The sequence below is a fragment of the Mus caroli genome, unplaced genomic scaffold (genome assembly GCF_978045245.1).
Source record: "Mus caroli unplaced genomic scaffold, Mus_caroli_1 scaffold_5, whole genome shotgun sequence".
In the NCBI taxonomy this organism is placed as follows: Eukaryota; Metazoa; Chordata; class Mammalia; order Rodentia; family Muridae; genus Mus; species Mus caroli.
Genome location: NW_028227260.1, coordinates 128,073,448 through 128,094,700, shown reverse-complemented (window position 1 = coordinate 128,094,700; position 21,253 = coordinate 128,073,448). Strand labels below are relative to the sequence as shown.

The following is a 21,253-nucleotide window of genomic DNA, read 5'->3' as shown; positions in this document are numbered from 1 at the left end:
TAACTACATGGCTCAAACATCTTCCTTGTGGATGGCATTGCTATCAATTGATAATCATTCTGAGAACAGGCAAGTCAAGAAAACCTTTTCTCATGTGTCAGTTAATACCAGGAAATGGACTCAAACCATTACATAGGAGGTACGATTCCCACCTCCCTATTAACACGGTGAACAGGGACAGGTTTGGTACACCATTCACAGCGAAGTTGGGTATATTTAAAGGATGCTTTACTCTCTGCATCACGTTCAACTCTAACATTTGCTTTATCCTAAGAACCACCTCACGGAACAGATGAAGAAACAGAGACTCAGAGAAGAGGTCAACTGACTTTTCCTGGGCCACACACAGGCTAGCATACACACTAACTGAAGGGATGCTGCTGACCAGGTCACCCTGCAAGGTTACATCTGCAGTAAGATAGATAGAGCTGGAACGAAGCCCTGGTGCTCCTGGTCCCATCTCTGGATCTCTTCTCATCAGCTTTCAGTGATCTCCTTCCCTATTTGTTGTCTCTGTCCTCTGTTTCTGTCCAGTTCCATCCCCACCTACTACTGGATTATCAGCTTTCATACACATTGTAGGAACTCTGCCTCAAAGCCACAGATTTTCACAATCTGTGAGGTTTCTCCATACCAAGGTAGGTGGTCCTAGTCCTGTGGATCTGGGGCACGTGAAGTTAGGTTTTAAGAAGACAGAAAGAGTTAAACATATTTGCAGTCAGCTAGGCACAGTGGCTCATGCCTTTAATCCTAACACTCAGGAGGCAGAGGCAGAGGCAGGAAGATTTCTGTGAGTTCAAGGCTAGCCTGGTCTACAGAGCAAGTTCCAGAACAGCCAGAGGAACCTGTCTAAAAACAGCAACAACAACAACCAACTTGAAGTTTATCTTAATTTATTAATTTGGCTGGATTGACAAGCTCCTAGTATAGCATACCTCTGGGCGTATCTGTGTTTTGTGTTCTAGAAAGAATTAACTAAGGATGGAAGAAGACCTGCCCTAAAGCTATGTATGGAACATCCTACAGTAGGCTGAGGGCCCAGGTGGAATGGGTGGGGAAGGTAGTTGAGTAGGTCAAATACTTGCTACAAGACATGAAGATCTGAGAGTCATCACCAGAAAAACAGTCAAGTGTGGTGGTGCCTGCTTTTGATAGCAGCACTGGGGAGGCAGAGCTATGTGGATCCCTCTAGAATAACTAATGAGCTCCTGGTTCCAGAGAAAGACTCTGCGTCACAACACAAAGTGGACAGCTAATGAGGAATCATACCCAAGACTGACCTCTGATCTGCACAGGTACCGGTATACACAAACACCCATGCACATGAGCTCACCCAAACACAAAATAGAAAAAGGAGAGGCCAGTACTGCAGACATGTGACATGCACTCATTCATATTCATTCATTCTCATTCTCTCTCTCTCTCTCTCTCTCTCTCTCTCTCTGTCTCTCTCTCTCTTCCTCCCTCCCTCCCTCCCCCCCTCCCTCCTTCCCTTTTGGTTTCTATGAGCTACTGTTCTGCTCCACTACACTCTTCCCACTATGAGGGACTGACATCTTTGAATCCATAAGCCAAAACAAATCTTTCCTCTCTCATTTTTCTCTCAGATACTTAAGTCACTGTGATGAAAGACTGACACATGTCCCCCCTACCCATAATCGCATCCATATCACCTTCCAGTAGGGTTATCAACCTCTAGTTTCAGTGAAGCGGAGGACTTAGCGCAATGAAAAGTAAGTCACTGGCAGTTTCTATGAAGCAAGGTGTTAGAAAACAAAGAACTAGGGAGAGAAGAGGAAGACGGAGATGACTGTCTAAAATATGAACTTCAGGTATAGCCAAAGAAAAACCATTTTAAGGCAGGGGAAATAAAGCTAAATGCACGTCAATTTGAAAATCTCTGCCTTATTTCTAAATATGCTCTTAGCTGCCTCTTTCAAGTATAGACCATTAACTTTTACTTCCTAAGGTAGACCAAAATAAACAAACAAACAAACAAACAAATAAATAAATAATAAGTAAAACAGAACATCTAGAAGAGATTTCCGGTTTATATCTCCTGCCAGGGCAGCCATGAAAGTAAAACTATGACACACTCCAACTACATGAGAAGTTGGGAAGATGGAGAAAGCAAGATCAGTGTTCGGGTTAAGAGATATTTGAAATACGTTTCAAGGGACAAGAATACAGTACAGACAGCATCAAATGAAACCTCATTCTTTGGCAGGCAAGATGGATTAGCAGGTAAAGGTGCTTGCTGCTACATGGGACAATCTGAGGTAGAGAGAGAGCAGCTGAAAACTGTCCAAGGATCTGCATTCAGGTGCGGCATCATGCATGTACCACACACATATACATGAGCACAGAAAAGAAATACAAACGTATTAAAAGAATATTTGAAAGAAAAATAATTCAAGCAAGCAACCAGAGCTTATTCTGCCTCTTGGCCATCCCCAGCAATGGGCTGTGTGGAATTAACCCCTCATCTTAGCTTGCTTATCAGTTCACATGTTCCTCAAGTAAATGGGACCTGATGAAACACTTAGATTATCTGCTTTCCAAAGGGAAAACCTGGAGATGCTGGTGCCTTCTCCTTCTCCTGGAACTTTATTCTCAGTCCTCCCACATCTTTCAATCGGCCTATTAAACTATCCATCGCATACCGGAAGGGCTATGCCCAGTTGTCATTAAGTCAACACGGCAAGACCTGAGCTGCATGAGGGCAGGGCTATTCTGTTTGTGATACTGAAAACAAAAGCAGCCGCTAATACCAACCGAGCACTTAATTACGTGCCCAGTGCTATTTTAAGCACTTATATGCCATCTCATTAATTGGAATAGCTTTACTGAGCTCTGCTGTAACAATTCACTAACGTACATGTACAATGCAATTGTTTCTGTACAAACAGAATTGTGTAACTATCACCATTTGCTTGGTACAGAAACTTTTTCACTGCCCTGAATGGAAATCCTCCAGCCCTCCCCAGCCCTCGGCAACTATCAGGCTATTTCTTATCCCTATCAATTTGCCTGTTCTGGATATTTCATATCAACAGCTCATTTAATCTTTCCAACAATTCTCTAAATAAGTATTATTTGTCTCATTGCAGAGATGAAGGAATTGAGGGTAAGAGAAATTAATCAATGTCACAGAGCTATGAAGAAGTGGGGCCAAAATGACCCTATCAAAGTTTCCTTTCCTCCCTGGGCCCCAAACTGCCAAGGGCAGTGGTTCATCATCTTTAAAGAACCAGGAAGAATTGTTCCTTGGGGAAGAGCCTGTGATTAAGTGATTTCCTTCACCAATACCTTCTCAGGCTTTCCAACTTTATCTAGGACAATGGCTTCTCTAGCCCCAAAGATGAAATCATTTCCTATATCCTATGGAATGAGCTAGGCCCTTTCCAGGTGAAAATATCACATAGAGAGAGCAGGAGTTAAAAAGGGGAAGCCTCCCATTCATCAGCTCCCTTCACACAGCTGTGCTGCTCAAGAGCACTGTAGGGAGGTGGTGGGCTTGGATGCAGTAGAGACCCCTACGTGAAGCCGACCATCAGGAATTCTAGGCCATATACTGGCACTCACCTTGGACCCCAAGGAACTCCGGACCATGGGCTTATCGTGTGGCTGTGGTGGTGGCTGCTGCCGTGGTTCTTCCTCAATTTCCTTTTCTTTGTTACACTTGACCTTCTTGGGTGGCAGAGATTCTGTCTCTTCATCTGGCTGCCAACTGTTCTTGCAAGTAAAGACCGCAAAGCTTTCCCGTTTCACTCGAGCTTGCCCAGCGTTAGCCCGAGCTTCAGCCTGGCCTCTCTGAGGAACGGCTGGGAGACCATCAGCTCGGAAGCAGTTGGCTAAATTGAAGACCACATCGCCATCGGCTTTCTCCATTTTCACCCGCCCCAGATCCACCTGACTTCCAAGCTGAGAAAGGTCTGTGCTGGGGCCCCTCTCGCTGCTGGGGACCACGTCTAAAATGAGTTCCTTAGAGTGGCTGTCATGAGGTAGCAAAGGCAGCTCAGGCATCTTGCACAAGTTCTGTGGGTTGGCCAGGACCAGCTCGTGGGACATATAGGTAGCCAGCACTTGGTTTTTAGGCTTTGTGTCTCCTGCCAGCTTCAGGCCACAGGCTGCCTGGGGGCTTTCCATCTTAGGAGTACTGTCAGAGCAGAGGTGGCTCTCAGATTCCTCGGATCCCTGATTTACTCCCATGTCCCCACTGCTAGGCTGAACAGACAGTGCCAGGGTCCCTGACTGAGGGCTGAGAGTCAAGAGGACAGGATTAACTTGTTCTTCATAAGGCTTGGCTGCAATTCGGCAATTTTTGTTCTTTGTGACAGCATCCTGCTCTGGAGCAAAGGGGCCCCCAGGCCGTGGCTGCCCCTCAGGAAGTCCGTGAACAGTTTCACTGGAACCAAGAGGTGACACACCAGAAAACTCAGAAACAATGCTGGTGGGCCTGATAGGCACCCCCTGACTGGGGGTTAGTTGCCCGGCACTAGAAATGCCAATAGAAAGCAGAGATGCTTGGTGGTATGGTGACCAGCCAACAGGCAGAACCTGGGTGCTAGTGGGCTTTCCATTGATGGAACACCGTGGGTACATATTTGTCAGGCCTGTAGGCTTCCATAAAGACAGTTCCTTGGTTTGGCACCCTGGCAGCCCAGGGGCAATGCGGGCTGGGGTATAACGGGATTTCACTGTGCTTGGCTGTCCTTCAGCACCAGCCTGGCTGCCTTTCTTGCCACAAGTGGCACTAGTGCTCTTAGGCTCTCCTTGATCAATGATGGAGATGGGCTCCTGCTTGGGGAGATGACGAGGATCTCGGTTAAGGCCCAGGTTAGGGTCCTTGTTCAACAGCAGGGATGCAGGCACTGGGTTGGCCACTCCCACATATGTGCCAGGAATGGTGCTGATCAGAGCAGTTGAGTTTTTTACCCAAGTGCTTGGGTCTCCATTCCTCACCATCTCAGGAAAGATAACAAAAGGTGAAGAGGTGGAGCCTAGGCAGGAAGTAACGTTGCTGCCGGCAGCCTGGGTTGTGCGTTGAGACCTAGACAGGACTGTGGAAAGGAGGGCCTTGCTGCTGGTGTGCACAGGGGTCAACACAGGCATGGGAGGTGTTTTACGCTGGTTCGGCAATGGAAGCTTCTGGCGGTTGGACTTGGCAGAGAGGTCAAGAGGCATCTCACTGCACTCGGGTGGAGAGGCCATCTCTCTCTCCAGCTGTGGAGGTGACTTGAGAGGAGAGAAGGTGACAGAAGTCCCTTCTGTTTGTTGATCGGTGCCACCTGGCATCTTGGAAGGGTGTGGTGGGACTGAGCTCCCACTGGGAGCTGGCAGCAAAAGCTGTGAAGTTGGAAGCACCTTGGCAGAAGCAGTGGTGAGGGAGGTATCTGCCAAAGGTCCAGGGACCCCATCGGGAGCAGGCTGGCTGTTAGTGCTGCTGGACGGGGAAGTACAGGAGAGCCTGTTCACCTCTAAAGAGACCAACTTTGAATCTGAAGCCAAAGGTCGGGCCACAGAAAATGCACATGGATAAGAGCGGAGGTCTGGAGAGGCCAACACACCTGGGAGACACCTGTCCTGCAGGTAAGATGGCAGGACCGGGAGTGTGAGTGTGGAAGACACACCCAGAGTGGTTGGCAGTGTAGCCACACTGAGGGGCTGGCCACAACTCGGAGGTGGGATGTATACCAGAGGCTGGTTAGGGGTCAGCACTGTCCCTGGTTGAAAAGACAGGGGGACTTTTTGCATAGCTGGTGCCTGAGCTGCAGGAAAACACACTCGACTCAAACTGAAGGAGGCTGGAATGGGCGCCGAGGTGGGGATAGCAGCTGGTGTGGCAGCCGGCATGGGCGTGGGGGCTGGAGTAAAGATTGGGGCTGGGGTGGGCGCAGGCACCGGTGTAGGAGCAAAGGCAGGAATAAGGGTGGGGGTAGAGGGTGGGCCAGAGGAAGGGGTCGGAGTGGGCATTGGTACAGATGGAGGGGCAGGAGCTGCTGGAGGTGTGGATGCTGGCATGGGAGCTAGAACCGGAGTTGGGACAGAAGCAAGGACCAAGGTGGGAGCCGAAGGAGGCACGGGAGCCTGGATCAGAGCCAAGGGAGGTGCAGACACAGAGACTGTGAGAGGGGTCGGAGCAGGAGCCGACAAGGGCACAGGGACCGAGTGGGGAGCAGACACTGGCACTGGCACCAAGACAGAGGCTGATACAGAGAGAGGGTTTGAATCAGAGATGAGAGTAGGCACCGAGGGCGCTGCTGGGGCTAGGGGAGGGGAAGGAGCTGAAGCCGATGTGGCAACTTGGACTGGAACTAGTCCTGAGTGGGGCACTGGAGCTGGGACAGAAAGGGGAACTTGGAATGGGTCGGGAACTGAGGGGGTCCCAGAGGCTGATCCGGGGGCAGGAGGGCAGATAGGTGCCGGCAGCTGACTGAAGTTAGTGGTAACTAGAGGCAGGGTACCCTCCACAGGGACTCCAGTTCCCAGAGTTGCCAAAATGAAAGTGTTCTTCTCCCCAACACCGTGCCGAGAGTCCAAAGCCTTTACCCCGGCTGGCGAACAGTCAACCTGTTTGCTCATTTGGGTGCTTAAGGGAGTCCAGGAGCAGTTGGCCCTGCTGTGGCTGGCCTCAGTGCTGTCAGAAGTGGGCAGCTTGAGCCCGTCTCCCGGGCTGCTCAGTGGCACCAGGAGGCCCTCAGCCTCTGCTGGATTCCCAACATAGTCCATTTTTGGCTGAGGGTCATCAGACTGATCTTCTGACCTGTGCCCAAGTTTTTCTGTGGTATTGCCATCTGGGTTTGTCCCCCGGGCATTGCTGCCACTTCCAACTGCCGTGAGCTCCACCTGCGACGAAAGAATAGCATGGCCATCTTAGCAAAGTCCCGGGAACTGATGCAGGTACCCTGAGGCCCCTGGGAAGTACCTGCTGGTCCTCTCGACAACTCAACCAACTGCAATGTACAGGGCATGCGCAGAGCCGTTTCTGTCTCACCTACAGCAACTTGTGTCTTCTTGCTCCCAGTCTCAGGAAGGCCAAACTAGGCACATGGTCCAAGAAGCTCACCCTTTGATGGGTAGCATGTGACAGCACATAGCTCCTTACCTTGGAAAAACTGCTGCTGACACAAAACTCCTGAGATCCAAAGTGCTGGCAGCCACCTGTCGTGGACTCCTCATCAGAAAGAGGTGCTCTTCTGGCAGGGAAGACACAGCAGAAAAGGGAGATAAGGCCCGGACTTAGAGCACTGACACTTCTAGAAGGTCTTGCCTGCCTAGCTTTCCAAACCCTCCTGTCTCACTTCCATGGTGACCTCAGGGGGGATGGCAGAGGACTAGGAGCTGAACCAGGCAAAGCGGAACCGCCACACGCAGCTTTGCAAGTTGCCGAAGAGGAGGAGCCTTGTCTGACCAGAATTTGGGGGCCACTTATTCTGCTTTCTAGTGTTCTCACCCAAAGTACAGATGAACCCCACCTTAGCACCTTCTCCTTTCGCCTGGAGCTTAACCATCAAGTTGACCATTCACTCCAGGATATACAAGGCATTGCCCAAAAGGAGAGAGATGTAACCCAAAAGCCTCAAGGGTGCACAAATTAGTTTTATTTTAAATCCAATCTTGTTTCAAGTCTATATGGAAAGTGCCATTCAGGGTGAACCTCTTCCTAAGCAAATCTCCACTTCCACTGTGCTTTCCAATCTAGTCCAAATCTGAATCATTTGCTCCTCTATTGGGCAAGGTGGGCCTGAAGCCCAACCACACTCACTTTTACAGCACTGATGTGAGGCCATCTGGTCACTGACACCAAGAGGCTCTTTAAAACTACGACATTTAGCTGAGCATGTGTCCTGTCTGTAATGTGAGCACTTAGGAAGTAGAGACAGGAAGGTAAGGAATTTAGTCAGTTGGGCCACAGAAGATCCTGTCTCAAACAACAAGGAAAATACAGTGGACTGGTGATGCATGTCTTTTTAAATCCTGGCACCCAGGAGACAGAAGCATGTGGATCTCTTTGAGGTCAAGGCCAGCTTAGACTCAGCAAGCCTATACAGTAAGAGTAAGACCCTGTGTGTTACTTGAAAAACCAGCAAAACAAAGCAAACACTTCTAGAAGTCAACCTGGCTCCACGCAACGCGCTCTTTTCTCATAGTACATGGGCGCACCTTCCTTTCAGCCTCTCTGCATCACCACATCCTCTCTCCTAACAAAGGGAGCGCCTCAAAGCCACAGACTCTGTATTTCTATTGGTATGTGCCATAAAGAAAGTCTAAAGGCCAGAAAGCTGGATCTCAAAGGAGAAAAATTCAACTGTAACCCCCTCCCCCCAAACTGCTCAAGAAGAATTCTCTAAACTTCAGGTAAGAATCCTAAAACATGTTCCATTTGACAAAATGAACAAATAAAAGGATCACACGCTAAAGTAAAGTCGAAGGACAAGTGGTGGCTCCATACCGGCTGCTGGCCGCTTTAAGTGCAGCAGGAACCCGGCCCCTGTGCTCAGGAGCCATATCAATAGGGCAGCCGCCTGGGTGGGAGTGGCTGCAGAGGAGGTAGGGGGTCAAAGAACAAAGCTGCAGCAAGTTTTCTGGGTGGGCAAAGCACAGGGCTGCTCTGCCTGCTCTTTGTTTGGGTTTGCCTGCCATCTTTGGAGCCCTGCCAGAGATCCAATACAGCCCGTGAAGAAAAGTCAGCGTCTGCCTTAGCGACCACACTCTAGTCTAAAGGGTATTTGGGGGTGCCTGAGTCAACTCCAGCAAGGAGCAGTACCCCTGCAAATAACTCCCTCCCTCCGACTGAAACACAGACTTTCTAACTGTACCTGGGGCAAGAGAAGCAAGAATGGCAATGAGGATCGGAGCCGGCTCCAGAAGGGGCTAATCAAGGGGGAAAGGCTTGTCCCCTTTAACAAACAGCTAGGGTGACAGAAGTGGGACGGTTCCACCACTGGAAATGACTGCTGGTAAAACAGGACTGTGAGGCAAGGGCTTTGGACCGCAGTTAGGGGTCTTGAGGAAGAGGAGAGATGGAGGGCCCCACAGAAGGGAAAACACACTTTTCACATCAACTCCTGAGAGACCAGAAAAGCAGGACCTATATGTAGCCAGCCTTGGGCTGGAGAAGCATGTTCCAACTAGACTCTCCAGGGATGGTTTAGGGGGAGGGCTGTGGTAGTGGAGGGCGCAGCCTCTCCCCTCCACAACTCCGCATGGAAAGGCACTATTTGTTTACATTCTTTCTCCTCCTGACCACGCTCCCTCCTGCTTGGTGGGCTCCTCCTTGGGCAGAAATTCTGCCCCAAAGAAGAAAGCAGAAGCTATGTTCTCGAAGGCCAGAAGTTAGCAGCGAAGCCTAGAGCCAGGCAGAGAGGCTGGTGGTGGCAGCAGAGGCAGCATTTCTGGCTACTCCAGCCAGGCCTAAGCTGCAGCACCAGCCCCCCAAGCTCAGGGAGGAAAATGTGTGCGATGGTGTTTCAAATCCTCTGAGGGGGATGCAAAGCTGAGCAAATATTTAAAAAAAAAAAAAAAAAAAAAAAAAAACCGCTCCACTGAGAGAGGAGCCTGGGATCAGAAAGGCAGGGGAGGGAGCTGGGTCAACTGAGCAAGGTTATGGGGATACAGGTGAGGGGGAAACATAGGCCAAAAGAGGCTCCAAGCAGGACTAGAAATCAGTTCCACTGTGTCTTCTCACTAGAAAACAGCTGGTGTGCTCAAGGCTTTGTTGAACTTAACCAAAACCAGCCACCATCTCTCAGGGCCATTTTCCTAATTATTAAAGATTAACGTAACGGCAGGACCTGACACACTGGACGGTTTTCAGTTCCTGTTGGGTCTGGGACAATATCTAAGAAATATCCAACCCAGAATGCATGAGGCACCTTACCTACCTACCAATCCCTAAGACTTTTCACCAGAACCCCCTTCACTCCAGCCAAGGCCTTCCCCTAATAATCAAGGATGCATGGATATTGGCCCTCACCTCAAACTCCTAATCACATCTCTAGCCTGGGCTCAGGTGACACTGTCCTCTGATATTCCCAAAGAAATACATCATTCTTCCAGCTAGACTCCATAGGACCTGTTCACACCAGTCCACAGCATTCAACAGCAATGTATGAAGACGAACTACCAGTTTGCTCTTGTATTGAATACATGCTTATTAAATGAAGGAATGAATTAATGCTAGAGGCAAGCAAGACGACTTAGCTGAAGGTTTGACTAAAGCTGACAGACCACCTAGAGCAGTCAAAAAGACTGGTTTATGCCTTCTGTTCTATACGCCCATATTTGATAAACCTGGCAGACTCCTACAATGTAATTTTAAGTTTATCCCTAAAAACAGCTTTATACCTCAAATTTGTAAGGTCTGCAAGTTGGAAAGGATGGAGGAAGATGGTTTTTACATAGGGTAAAGCTGGGCTTGGTGGTATATGCTTGTAATCATAGTACTTGGGAGGCTAAGGCAGGAAGATTTTCTTTCTGTGCTACATAGCAAGGCCTTGTCTTTAAAATGGGGGTGGGACTGGGGGATGGAGAGATGCTTCAGCATTTATGAGCACTTCCTACTCTTCAAAAGGACCTGGGTTTAATTCCCAACAGCCACCCAGATCCTCACAACCACCTGCAAGTCAAGTTCTGGGGGATCTGATGCCCTCTTTTTGATCTCTATGGGCCCAAGGCACGCACATGGTGTAGAGACATACATGGAGGTGAAGCATGCACACACAGAAATATATCTTGTGTGTGGGGGTGATGTGTATTATATATGTTATGATATGCACGGTAGCTCACACATGACATCTAGCACGCAGTCTGAAGCAGGAGGGTCGCTACAAGTCTGAGGTCTCCCTAAGCTATAACAGTAAGCTCCAGGCCAGCCCGGGCAACACACAGAAAGAGACCCTGTCTCAAAAAAGAACAAAAAGCATATAGGATGAGATTACATTTAGAAATCAGCTGTAACACAGCCTAGACAGTGGTAAGAAGGTGACAAAGGGTGGATGGGATCAGAAATGACAATGCTTAAAAAAAAAAACATCTTAACCACTGGGCATATTGGGTAATTTAGCATCCCAAGAAAGGTCTGTAAAAAGAGAAAATCAGATTTCACATCTACCTCTGACTCCCTTCTTGCAAGGAATATAGCACAGACAGGGAGGGAACAAGGTAATTTGTCCAGTGCTTTTTAATTTCTCAGGTTAGCCTTGTTTTACAGAGACAGGGTCTCACTTTGGTAGACAAGGCTAGCCTAAAAGTTAATAGGCAGCCCGGGCTACTGACAAATCCCAGGTCCTCCTGCCGTTACCTCCCGAGTCCTGGGATTATAGATGTAGTAAACACACCTTGCTTGTGTACTAAGTTCTTGAAGACTCAGGCGCACAGCTCTACATCAGCCCCAACTACTTGTGACTGTAATGCAGCCCTGTCAGTGCGTGCTCACAAACCACCCACCAGCCTGCCTTGCCAGGAGCATCTCTTAGAAGATTCTAAGAACAGACCTCACACACACAAAGGGAAATACTTCTTTCCTGCTGTCTCTCGGAAGAATTTCGCCTTATTTTCCTTAGTTTTGATTTTTGTATTCTAAAATTAAATTCCTTTTTTAAGTCCACCTCTAACACATTCCTCAGAACAGGGACCATTAAGCTATCAGGTGTGAATGGATTAAGAAAATAAAAAAGTCTATTCTCTTAACCTTAACCTCAGACAAGTATACTCTTCTCTAGTTAGGAAAAGAAAAAAAAATGACTTCTATAAAAACATGAAGCTGAAGGTATAGCTCAGAGGTATAGAACATACTCAGCACTCAGGATTCCCAGTATCCCATCCCTAGACACACACACACACACACACATAGAATATAAAAACAAAAATAGTCTCTTTTTCCCTCTAAAACTATCACCATTACCTCTCCCGACATACAAATACTTTTTAGAATTACTTGAGAAACTCTGGATCTATTTCTTTCACTTCCCTCTGTTTATTTTGGGTGTAAGGTGGCACAGTCATGTGTGATTGTGCACATCAGAGGACTGCTTGTGGGACTTACTTCTCCTCTTACACTTAGTGGGTTCTGGGGACCTAACTCGGGTTGTCAGGCTTGGAGGCAAGCATTTTTACCCAGTGAACCATCTTAACAGACCTACACCAGGATCTATTTTCTTTTTATTTTTAAAGACTGCCAATCTTAAATTGGAGGGGAGAATCCTATCAGAATCCTCTGGCATGTTTGAATTTAGATAGCCAATGGATTTAAACACCAACAGGCATGACAGAACAATCTCTTGAAGTTTGAAGCAGCCTCATAACCACCATACAGAGCAACTTGGCCAAGGAGGATAAAAGGAAAATATCAACTCTGAAAGGCAATTGGCTAGCCTTGGTATGATGCATAACTTTTAAAAAGGCCTCTCTTGAACAACCAAATATCAGAAACTGAAAGATGGACACACAGACCAGACAGGCATCACTAACTGAACTTTACATTAAAGTTATGGTCAGCAACCTTATCTTCCTTTGATATGTCATAAGGTCTTCCTGACATATTTTTTGGTGGCTTCTTGAGGTAAGAAGTACTGGTCCCCAGAATTTTGATGACCTGCCCCCCAACATAAAGCTACATGATGAGACCAACTTTCTTCTAAGCCCTAGACAAGAACTGAAAATATCTTACATGAACTTTTGAACACGAAACTGACATAAGAATCAGAAACTACAGGCATCTGAGCTTTTCTTTACTCCACAATGTTAGAGTTCTTTATCACTAGACAGATAATACTAGGTGGCAAATGTCATCTGATAGTTTCTTCATCTTCAGTGGAACAGGGACACTGTGGTAGAGCAGGTGAGCCCTGTGTTTTAGGGAAATCAGAAACAAACCAGAATCTTGTCCCCAGGTCCAACCCCTACCTGGGACTAGGTACCGCTTATCTAAGGATGCCACCTTGCAACCTTACCTCTCCTCGTTGATGCCACACATGCGAATCCGGTCAGAACTGGTCCAGTTGTGCACCCCGCTGTAGAGCGGTGCTGTAGAGATCATGACAGCCACTCACCACCAGATAGGATCTGCTCTGGCCACTCCCCCTGGGGGAAAAGAATACCAAAAAGTTAAAGCTGAGAACAAATATAGCTGCCTTAGCCATCTTTTATACGGAGACATATAAATGAAGGCAATCATGGCCTCCAAGTGCTAAAGTGATCACTCTCACAAGCCAGTCTGCATGGGGAATGAAGGTCCAAATAAGGCAAAGTTCACAGCAGCTTTCTAGGAACCCACACTCAGGATGGAGATGAGGACACTGTCAATCATCAGAGACACATATGCTTGAATGTTTGAGGAAGTTGAATCTGCTGCATACAGCTAAGAGACAGTGTATTTTCTACATACATTTAGCCTAAGCACGTCCAGTTAGAGTGCTGCGTCCAGGCCTAAGCAACAAGTGAAGTGAGTGACAACTAGGGGTCTTCTTCTGCCCCTGCTCTCTAATGCACAGGTAGGGAAGAATCTGAGTTACATGGCCAATTTAAGCTCTCCAGAGGAGGCACACACTTTCTTTATAAGCCTTTCAGAAGCACTCTGCTCTGCTTCCAAGTTCGTCCCAATACATCTATGTAAGGTGTAGAAAGCTCCCGCCAAATTAGGTGCAATACCCTTTGTACTCTGGCCACAAACAAATGAACAAAAACAAGCCTCCATCAGGAACCACACATTTCTGTCCTTGTCCTTTCCTATTAATCCCCACCATGGCTTACTAACCCCTTCATGAGCCGAGCCAAAGCCTAGTTCTTGCTACTGACAATCATCACGCAGCCATTTCATCTTTGATAGAAAAAGGGAGATCAAGAAAAATAGCTTTATCCAGTGAGCCTGTTGTGTTAACCTATTAGCTAAAATCATCATTCGGCCAATTTCAACTGAACAGAACCCTACAGTGACCAGACTTGTCTGCTGTTCTCTGTAAAGTACAGTTACATCAGAGATTTGCTCCATTTAGCCTTTCAGTGTTCCCAGATTGTTCATCCTCAACATAATTCACTTACTCACTCAACAAACATTTGTCCTAGGTCCTAGGGATTCAAGAACTAACAAAACCTGACAAAATGTGTACCTGCACAGCACTTGCATGTTAGAAGTAGTGACAAGGACAATAAGCACATTTAGAGTAATCTGTGTTATAGTACATTCCAAGCTATACAATGCACACTAAGAAGCCTGGGGACAGTATCGGGGGAGTGAGTGCTGGGGTATGAGTCACAATCAGGCAATCAACATAGGCCTCCCTAAGATGGAATCATTTCAACAACTTACAGGCTATGAAGGAATGAGTGATCTACATGACTAGAGGGAAAGAAAAGTTCTCAAAGCAGGAGGAGGCTGCCTGCTCAGATCAAGGGAGAGCCAGGAGGTCATCGTAGTTGGATTCAAGGAAGAGCAACAGAGATGAATCAACCCATTCTCTTCCTTGACTGCATCCTAATCCCATCTCTGGGGCAGCCAACAGGCTCTCTTGTCCTTACCCTCCTTTTTTACTTTTTCTTTTTTTAATTAAAATTATTTGTATTTTTCCATTAAAATAATTAATTTATTTACTTTATATCCCAAGCACATGCCCCTCCTCCCAGTCCCCCTTCACATTGTCCCTCCCCTCATCTCCCCCTCCCCTTTGTCTCTGAGAAGGGGGAGGTTCCCCTGGGGTATCACCCTGGCACATCAAGTCACTGAAGGACTAGGTGCATCCTCTCCCACTGAAGTCAGACAAAGCAGCCCAGCTAGGGAAATAGGATTCACAGGCAGATAACAGAATTGGGGCTCCCTACTCCCCTCCCCCACCCCCACTCCCACAATCCTTCCTCCAACTCCTCCACAAGACTTCCCCCAGCTTAGTTTAATGTCCAGCTGTGGGTCTCTGCATATGTCAGTCAGCTGCTGCTCACCCCTTTTCTTTATACTTCCCTTCTCCAGCCTTTCCTGGCTTAGTGCTGCCTGGTTTCTCTGTATGTGGTCCTCCTGTTATCTACCCCAGAAACCTTGGTGTTCACTGAAAATGAGCCTTCACCTTAATCTTCCTTCTCTTACTACCTCTTCCGTCTTCGTCTTTTCTTATTCTTCTCTCCTGATCTCTCCTTGCTCTCTTCCTCACACTCATTTCTCTCTCTAATCTTTCTTTGAGATGGCTTGTGCTCCCTTCCCTTTTCTAGGAACTCTCTGAGCACAGCCTCTTCCAATTTCCCTTCCTGCCTCTCTTCCCAGGCTCCCCCTTCCTGTGTCCCTTCCTCCTCCTCACTTCCCTGGCTCCTCTTTAGTATCTCAGTCTCATTACTTACTTGCCTCCCTTCAGTCTTTCCCACCCTCACTTCTGTCTCCCTCCGTCCGTCCGTCTCCCCTTCTTGCTTCTGGGTCTCTTTCTGTGTCTCCCTCTGCTGTGTAAGCAACCCTTACCCTCTAACTCTCTCAGCTCTCACAAATTCAGTTCACCCCTAGATGGACTGGTCACTCTCATATGGATATCTCTAAACCCTGACCTCTCTCCATAGGCCCAGAGCAGAATTCCAGATGCCAGCAACTTGCAGTTAACTGGATGTCCACCAAGCCTCTCAAATCCAAGAGATCTCAGAGTAGACTCATTATCTGTCCCCATAAATGTACTCTGTAGCCCATCCACCATGCCCAGCCACAGCATGCTTCCTCTGTTACTAGCACTTCTGTCTCCTCGCTTGAAATGTCTTCAACTCCTCTCCCCATCACACTGATCAAATCAGGAGTCAAGTCTTGATAAAGCCAATTCCTTCTCTCTTTCTGTCCCTCTTGCCACTGCCCTAGTACAGGCCTTCATCATCTCACCCCAGGAACATTATACTGGCCTCTTAACTGCTCTCTTAGCCTCCCATCGCTTGATTCCACAGTCAATTCATCTTCTGAATCACTGCTTCGATCAGACCTCCCTACTCTCGTCAAAAGCCATCAGAATCAAGGCAGCACCCAAGGCAGAATTCTTCGGACAGCCTTCAGAGCCCTCAGGTCCTTGCCTCAAACCTCTGCATGCTCCTCTTCTGCTGCATCTGACCCTTTGCCTGCCATCCTTGGCACCCCAGCTCCTGGCCACCTAGTTTCAGGACTCTGCTATTTCTTCACTCTGAGATGGCCTCCCCCTGTGCCTCTTCTTCCCCAGCTACCATCCCTCAAAGCCTAGCTCAAATGTCATTGTGTCACTCCCCTAGCCTCAGCCCAGGAAGTGTTAACTCTCCCTTTCTGGCTCTCCTCTTCCTTTTTTTCTCCTCTTTCTTCTCTTTTCTTCCTTCTTCCCTCTGGCTCTCCTCTGCTGTGAGTTAGCTGGGGACCTGGAACGCGTGTCTCTCTAGCACAGGATCAGCTCTGCAGTTAAGGAACAACATTCTTTTTCTCCCTGGTCTTTGGCTCTTCTGTAATACTTCAAACATAGTAAGGAGTCAGTAAATTCATGTTATATGGGGCTGAATTCTAGATGAGAACTGAGGTGATGATCCTGAGAAATCACTAGAAGCAAAATGAACCAAAATAAAAAAGTGTCTACCACACTTACTTACTATTTAAAAAAAAAAAATCCATGCATTATCTATATAGTGCACTTGGCTCAAAGTTGCTGGATTCTGCCTCAGTTCACCATTTTTGCCCTACTTTACGCCTCTGTAAGTTGCAAGTAGCTGATGGATATACAAACTCTGTCATGGTTCCATAAAGTTTGGATTGATCTCCTGCCCCGACCTCTGCCTCACTGTGGAAAACCCAGTTTCACCTCCATTTACATCCAATTCCTTTACTCCACATAAATTTGTGATTCTTGACGTTTTCTTTACAGTAGCTATAACATGTCTAGTTTTCTCATTAATTAGGAAGAAAAATCAGACCCGTACCATGTGTTCACTTTCCAGTATTTGGAGTCATAATGCCTTACCTTTTTCCTGACAACTACCTTTTATCATTACTAACTCTGGGGTAATTTTAGAAACGTTTTTTAACAAAGACCCTATTCCCTAGGCTTAGTGGTACATGTAATCCAAAATGGACTGAGAGTTCAAGGCCAGATTGGGCTGCATAAGGAGACAGCACATGGCTTTAATCCCAGCACTCAGGAGGCAGAGGCAGGTGGATCTCTCTGAATTTGAGGCCAGCCTGGTCTGCAAAGGGAGTTCCAGGACAGCCAAGGCTACACAGAAAACCTTCTCAGAGATCCGACTGCCTCTACCTCCCTAGTGCTGGGGTTAAAGGTGTATACCACCACCACCACTGGCTCCAACCACATGATTTTTCACTCAGAATTATTTCTGTTCTGTGTTGAAGAGATAAGCTGTTTGCAGGTCCAGGACAGAAGTCAAAGGGGGATTCTCAGTGTTTGGAAACAGCAATAGACCAAACATCCCCTAGATAAAGAGCTTTTAGGCCCAACAAAACATGAAAGGAAAGGTAGAGGCAAAACAAACAAAACGGAAGCTAAAGTCAAACACGTTCATGATGTAGTGTGTAACAACCTAGAGAGCAAAACTGACTCTGGATGCCTCTGCTTTCAGAAAATCTCTTTTAAAATTGACTTTCACTATTTCTAAAAGTAAGTGTGTGTGTGTGTGTACTTATGAGTGCAGACACCAGAAGGCATTGAATCCCTGAAGCTGGAGTTAGAGAAGTCATTATAGGCCACCTGATTTGGGTGCTGGGAATCAAATTCTGCCTTCTGTAAGAGCAGTAACATTCTTCTTGACCACTGAACCTTCTCTCTAGCCTCCATGAAATCTTGAAAATTGGGCATGTTCTTAAATCTTGGCCTTGTAACTTTTCTCCTGACTTTATCAGAGCAGTACTCCTGACCATCTGAAGTCCACTGTTGCTAATTAACAGTAGTCTTTGTGCTCAAGGGGTGGAAAACAGCAGACACACAAGCAGGACACTGAACTAAGTGGCCTACATAAGAAGGCAAGATTCATGTAGCAAGAGAAAAGCCGATGGGAGCGTCAAATGATGCACTAGGAAGCAGGCTTCCGCTGGCAAAGGAGTAGTTGGGACCAGAACAGTCAATACAAACCAGTGTTTCCCCAGCCAAGGTCCCTGAGGAGCTGCTTCTAAATAGTATCTTAGGTCTCAGCTCCACACATTCTGATTCAGTAAGCCTAGGATTTCGTTTTGTTCCATCCTGTCCAATCAAGTTAGCAATCACTCACTATAAAGCTCACCATAGGTACACAGTGGAGGTAAGCAGAAAAAGAAAAACCTTACAAACGCACATGATCCACGTGCTTTCACTCACTGTACCCACAGGGATAGTCGCATTCTCTCTTCCTCCTCCTTCTCTCTTTCTTTGTCCACAAGTGAAGGCAAAGTTCGGAAAAGGAACTTAGAAGAAACCTGGTAATCCCAAGTGACCCAGAAATCACAGGCACAGGGATATGAAATACCTCAAAGGGTTTTCCCAGGTGTCACAACTATGTCATTGTTAGGAATAAGCTACATGACCCAAGACTCAAATGCTGCCACTGCCTGCAAAGCAGTGAGGGGGACCACTGTAAACTATCTTCACTTTGGTCGAAGTCACTCAGAAAGTCTTATCTAACTCATGATAAGGACAAAGAAGAACACATGTTCCACATGCTCAAAGAAGCAAGTGTGCCTGAAAAAAGACAACTTAGCCATTCAGGATGCCTATGTAGCAGCAGAGATGCCTATGTAGCAGCAGGATGCCTATGTAGCAGCAGAGACTGACTGGGATACTAGGAAATGTGCCTAGGAAGAATGCTGAATAAAGTACGCCATCTGCCATAACGGCCATACTAGAGTAGGGAACACCAAGGCAGGAATGGAGTAATGGGAGGGCAATAATGTTAACACGGTGAAAAGAGCAGGAGGGAGGGGGAGAGAGAGAGAGAGAGAGAGAGAGAGAGAGAGAACTGCAAAAGCAAAGACAATGGGCTAGAAGCTAGAGCATGGAAAGAAGAGGCCAAACACACGGCAACCAAACGGGAAAAGTGAAATAGGGGAACCTGAAAGATTTCACCATCACGGGCCAAACTGAAATACTGTGGGGAATCATGGGAGCATTTTAGAAAAGCTTAAAGAGAATATGTTATCAAAAAAAGGAAGAAGAGGTTCTATATAACAAGTTATGCCCCCAGTCAGGGTTAGGAGCATCACAAGTAGGAAATGAGCAGCCCTAAAATACCAAGATCTTACCAAAGGGCAGAATCTGTTTTGAAAGTCCACTGGTGTCTATCATATGAGAGCAGTCGAGATGACAAAAGTCGATTCCACGACAATTAAAAGCCAAGCACGGCTAAGCCATGGTGTCCAGCACCTTTAATCCCAACATTTGGGGGGTACCGATAGATAGGGATCTTTAAGTTCAAGGCCAGCCTGGTCTACAGTGTAAGTCCCAGGACAACCAAGGCTACATAGAGAAACCTTGTTTCAAAAACAAAACAAACAAAAAAGCAAAAGAGCAAAGTATCAGAGTAAGAATCTGACAAATGTTTTTACATTAAAGTAGATAATGGGTTTTTGTTTATCAACTTGGGGTCTTGGGGTTAGTTTTTTTTTGTTTTGAGATGGACTTTTACAACACTCAGACTGGCCCCAAAGTTACTATAGAGCTGACTCTGGCCTTGAATTACTGATCCGCCTGCTTCTGTCTCCTGAGTCTTAGGACTGCAGGTATATGTCACCTCACCTGGCTTGCTTGTTGATTTTGGAAACAGCATTTTGATATGGATTCCAGTTTGGCCTGTTACCCATACTATGTAGCCCAGGCTGGTGTTAAACACGAGGCAATCTTCATTTCTTAGCTTTCTATGTGCTTTGGTTACAGACATAATCCACCATAGATGGTGTTTTTAAAGTTTTTAACCTGGAATCTGTAGAAATCTTCATTCCTCCCTTTGTGACCAAAGACCCAATTAGTGAAGAGCAAAGATGGCGGTAGAGACACAGGTCACATCAGACTCTCTAACCCATGTGTGACACCTGTCTGTTCCTTGTGACTGAACTCAACATCAGGACAGGGTCTCAGGTAAAACAACTCTGGCAGTACTCTTTCAGACTCCTTTTGGCCCACACTGCTTGGTGACCTTTGACCTGGAAGCAATGATGACTTAAAAAAAAAAACAGAAAATATTCATCTTGAAGCTTGGCCCTAAATCTGTCCTTGAGATTATAGCTGTGGCCAGTAGACAGTTTAAGAAGGAGGGTTGGGCCGGTGGTGACTATTGAAAGAAAACTAACTTTGGGTCCTACTGTTCTGATAGAAATGCAGAACTTTGGGCAATACTCTTATAAGAAGAAAACTTTAAAAAGGCAAAGAAAAGGTTACCCTACCAGCTCACTTTGGGGAAAGCAGCATCACTGTTCTGCCTCCCTCCATGTGTGTTGAACAGGATATTAACAACACCTGTGCTTCCCCATTTAATTACATACCCCAAACTTTAACCCAATGAGAATGTTTTCTCCCCCTGAAAGTGTTCTGGTTTAGTCATTTCCCATGGAAGAATGGTCTTCTATTCTGCTACCTGCCCTCCCTCACACCTCTATCCCCCTCATCTCTTCTAGCTACTAATCAGCTATCATCCCTGAAACTTGAGTGACATACAAATGTCCCAACTGCATTCCCGTGCTTCCCTTCTAGCCCCATGTAATAGCACACACACAAGAATCAACCAGAAACAATCACCTCAAGAATATAACACCTTTTTTAAAAAACTGTCCATTTGATCTAACGAAATCTATTCTAACGTTTTCTGGCTCACTTAAGTTTGGTTTTTCTTTCTTTTATTCTGAATAAGTCCACTGGTGTCTATCATATGAGAGCAGACTCAGGGGATATTGCATTTTCTTCCAAGATACAATTCTTGTATTTAACAAGAAGACTTAAGAAATTACCTGTATATGATTCTAGCCTGGATGCCTTCGTAGACTCCTTGGGTACCACCATGTTTAAAACACGTGCCTATAAACATTTATGAGACTGGATACAAAGGAAAGTTAACTATCTATTAAACACATGAGAGTTTACTCATTCTGATGAATTTAGTTACCTTGGGAGGCTGGACAGTCACCTTAGTGACTAGACAGCCAAGGCTTACAATTTTCCACAGAGCTCCTGAGAGCACTAACATGGAATTCTATTATATACACCCTTTCGATCTCTTCACTACTGTAGCTGCTAAACCCCATGCTTTTAGAGATGACTTGATATTTAGGAACAGCCATAATCCATCATGACATGTGTGGAGTTAT

The 21,253-nt window shown here is 46.6% G+C and overlaps 1 protein-coding gene across 3 annotated transcripts in view; it reads right to left on the bottom strand.

Moving 5' to 3' along the window:
• Window positions 1-21,253, bottom strand: part of Bcorl1 (BCL6 corepressor like 1) — a 64,966-nt gene that overhangs the window by 31,950 nt on the left and 11,763 nt on the right. For all 3 annotated transcript variants that reach the window (XM_021153041.2, XM_029473519.2, XM_029473520.1), the window contains 3 exons: window positions 12,957-13,086; window positions 7,109-7,199; window positions 3,586-6,849 (listed from right to left, as the gene is read on the bottom strand). In XM_021153041.2, coding sequence (XP_021008700.1) covers window positions 3,586-6,849; window positions 7,109-7,199; window positions 12,957-13,042 — 3,441 coding nt within the window. In that variant the 5' untranslated portion in view covers window positions 13,043-13,086. The remainder of the gene's footprint in view (window positions 1-3,585; window positions 6,850-7,108; window positions 7,200-12,956; window positions 13,087-21,253) is intronic.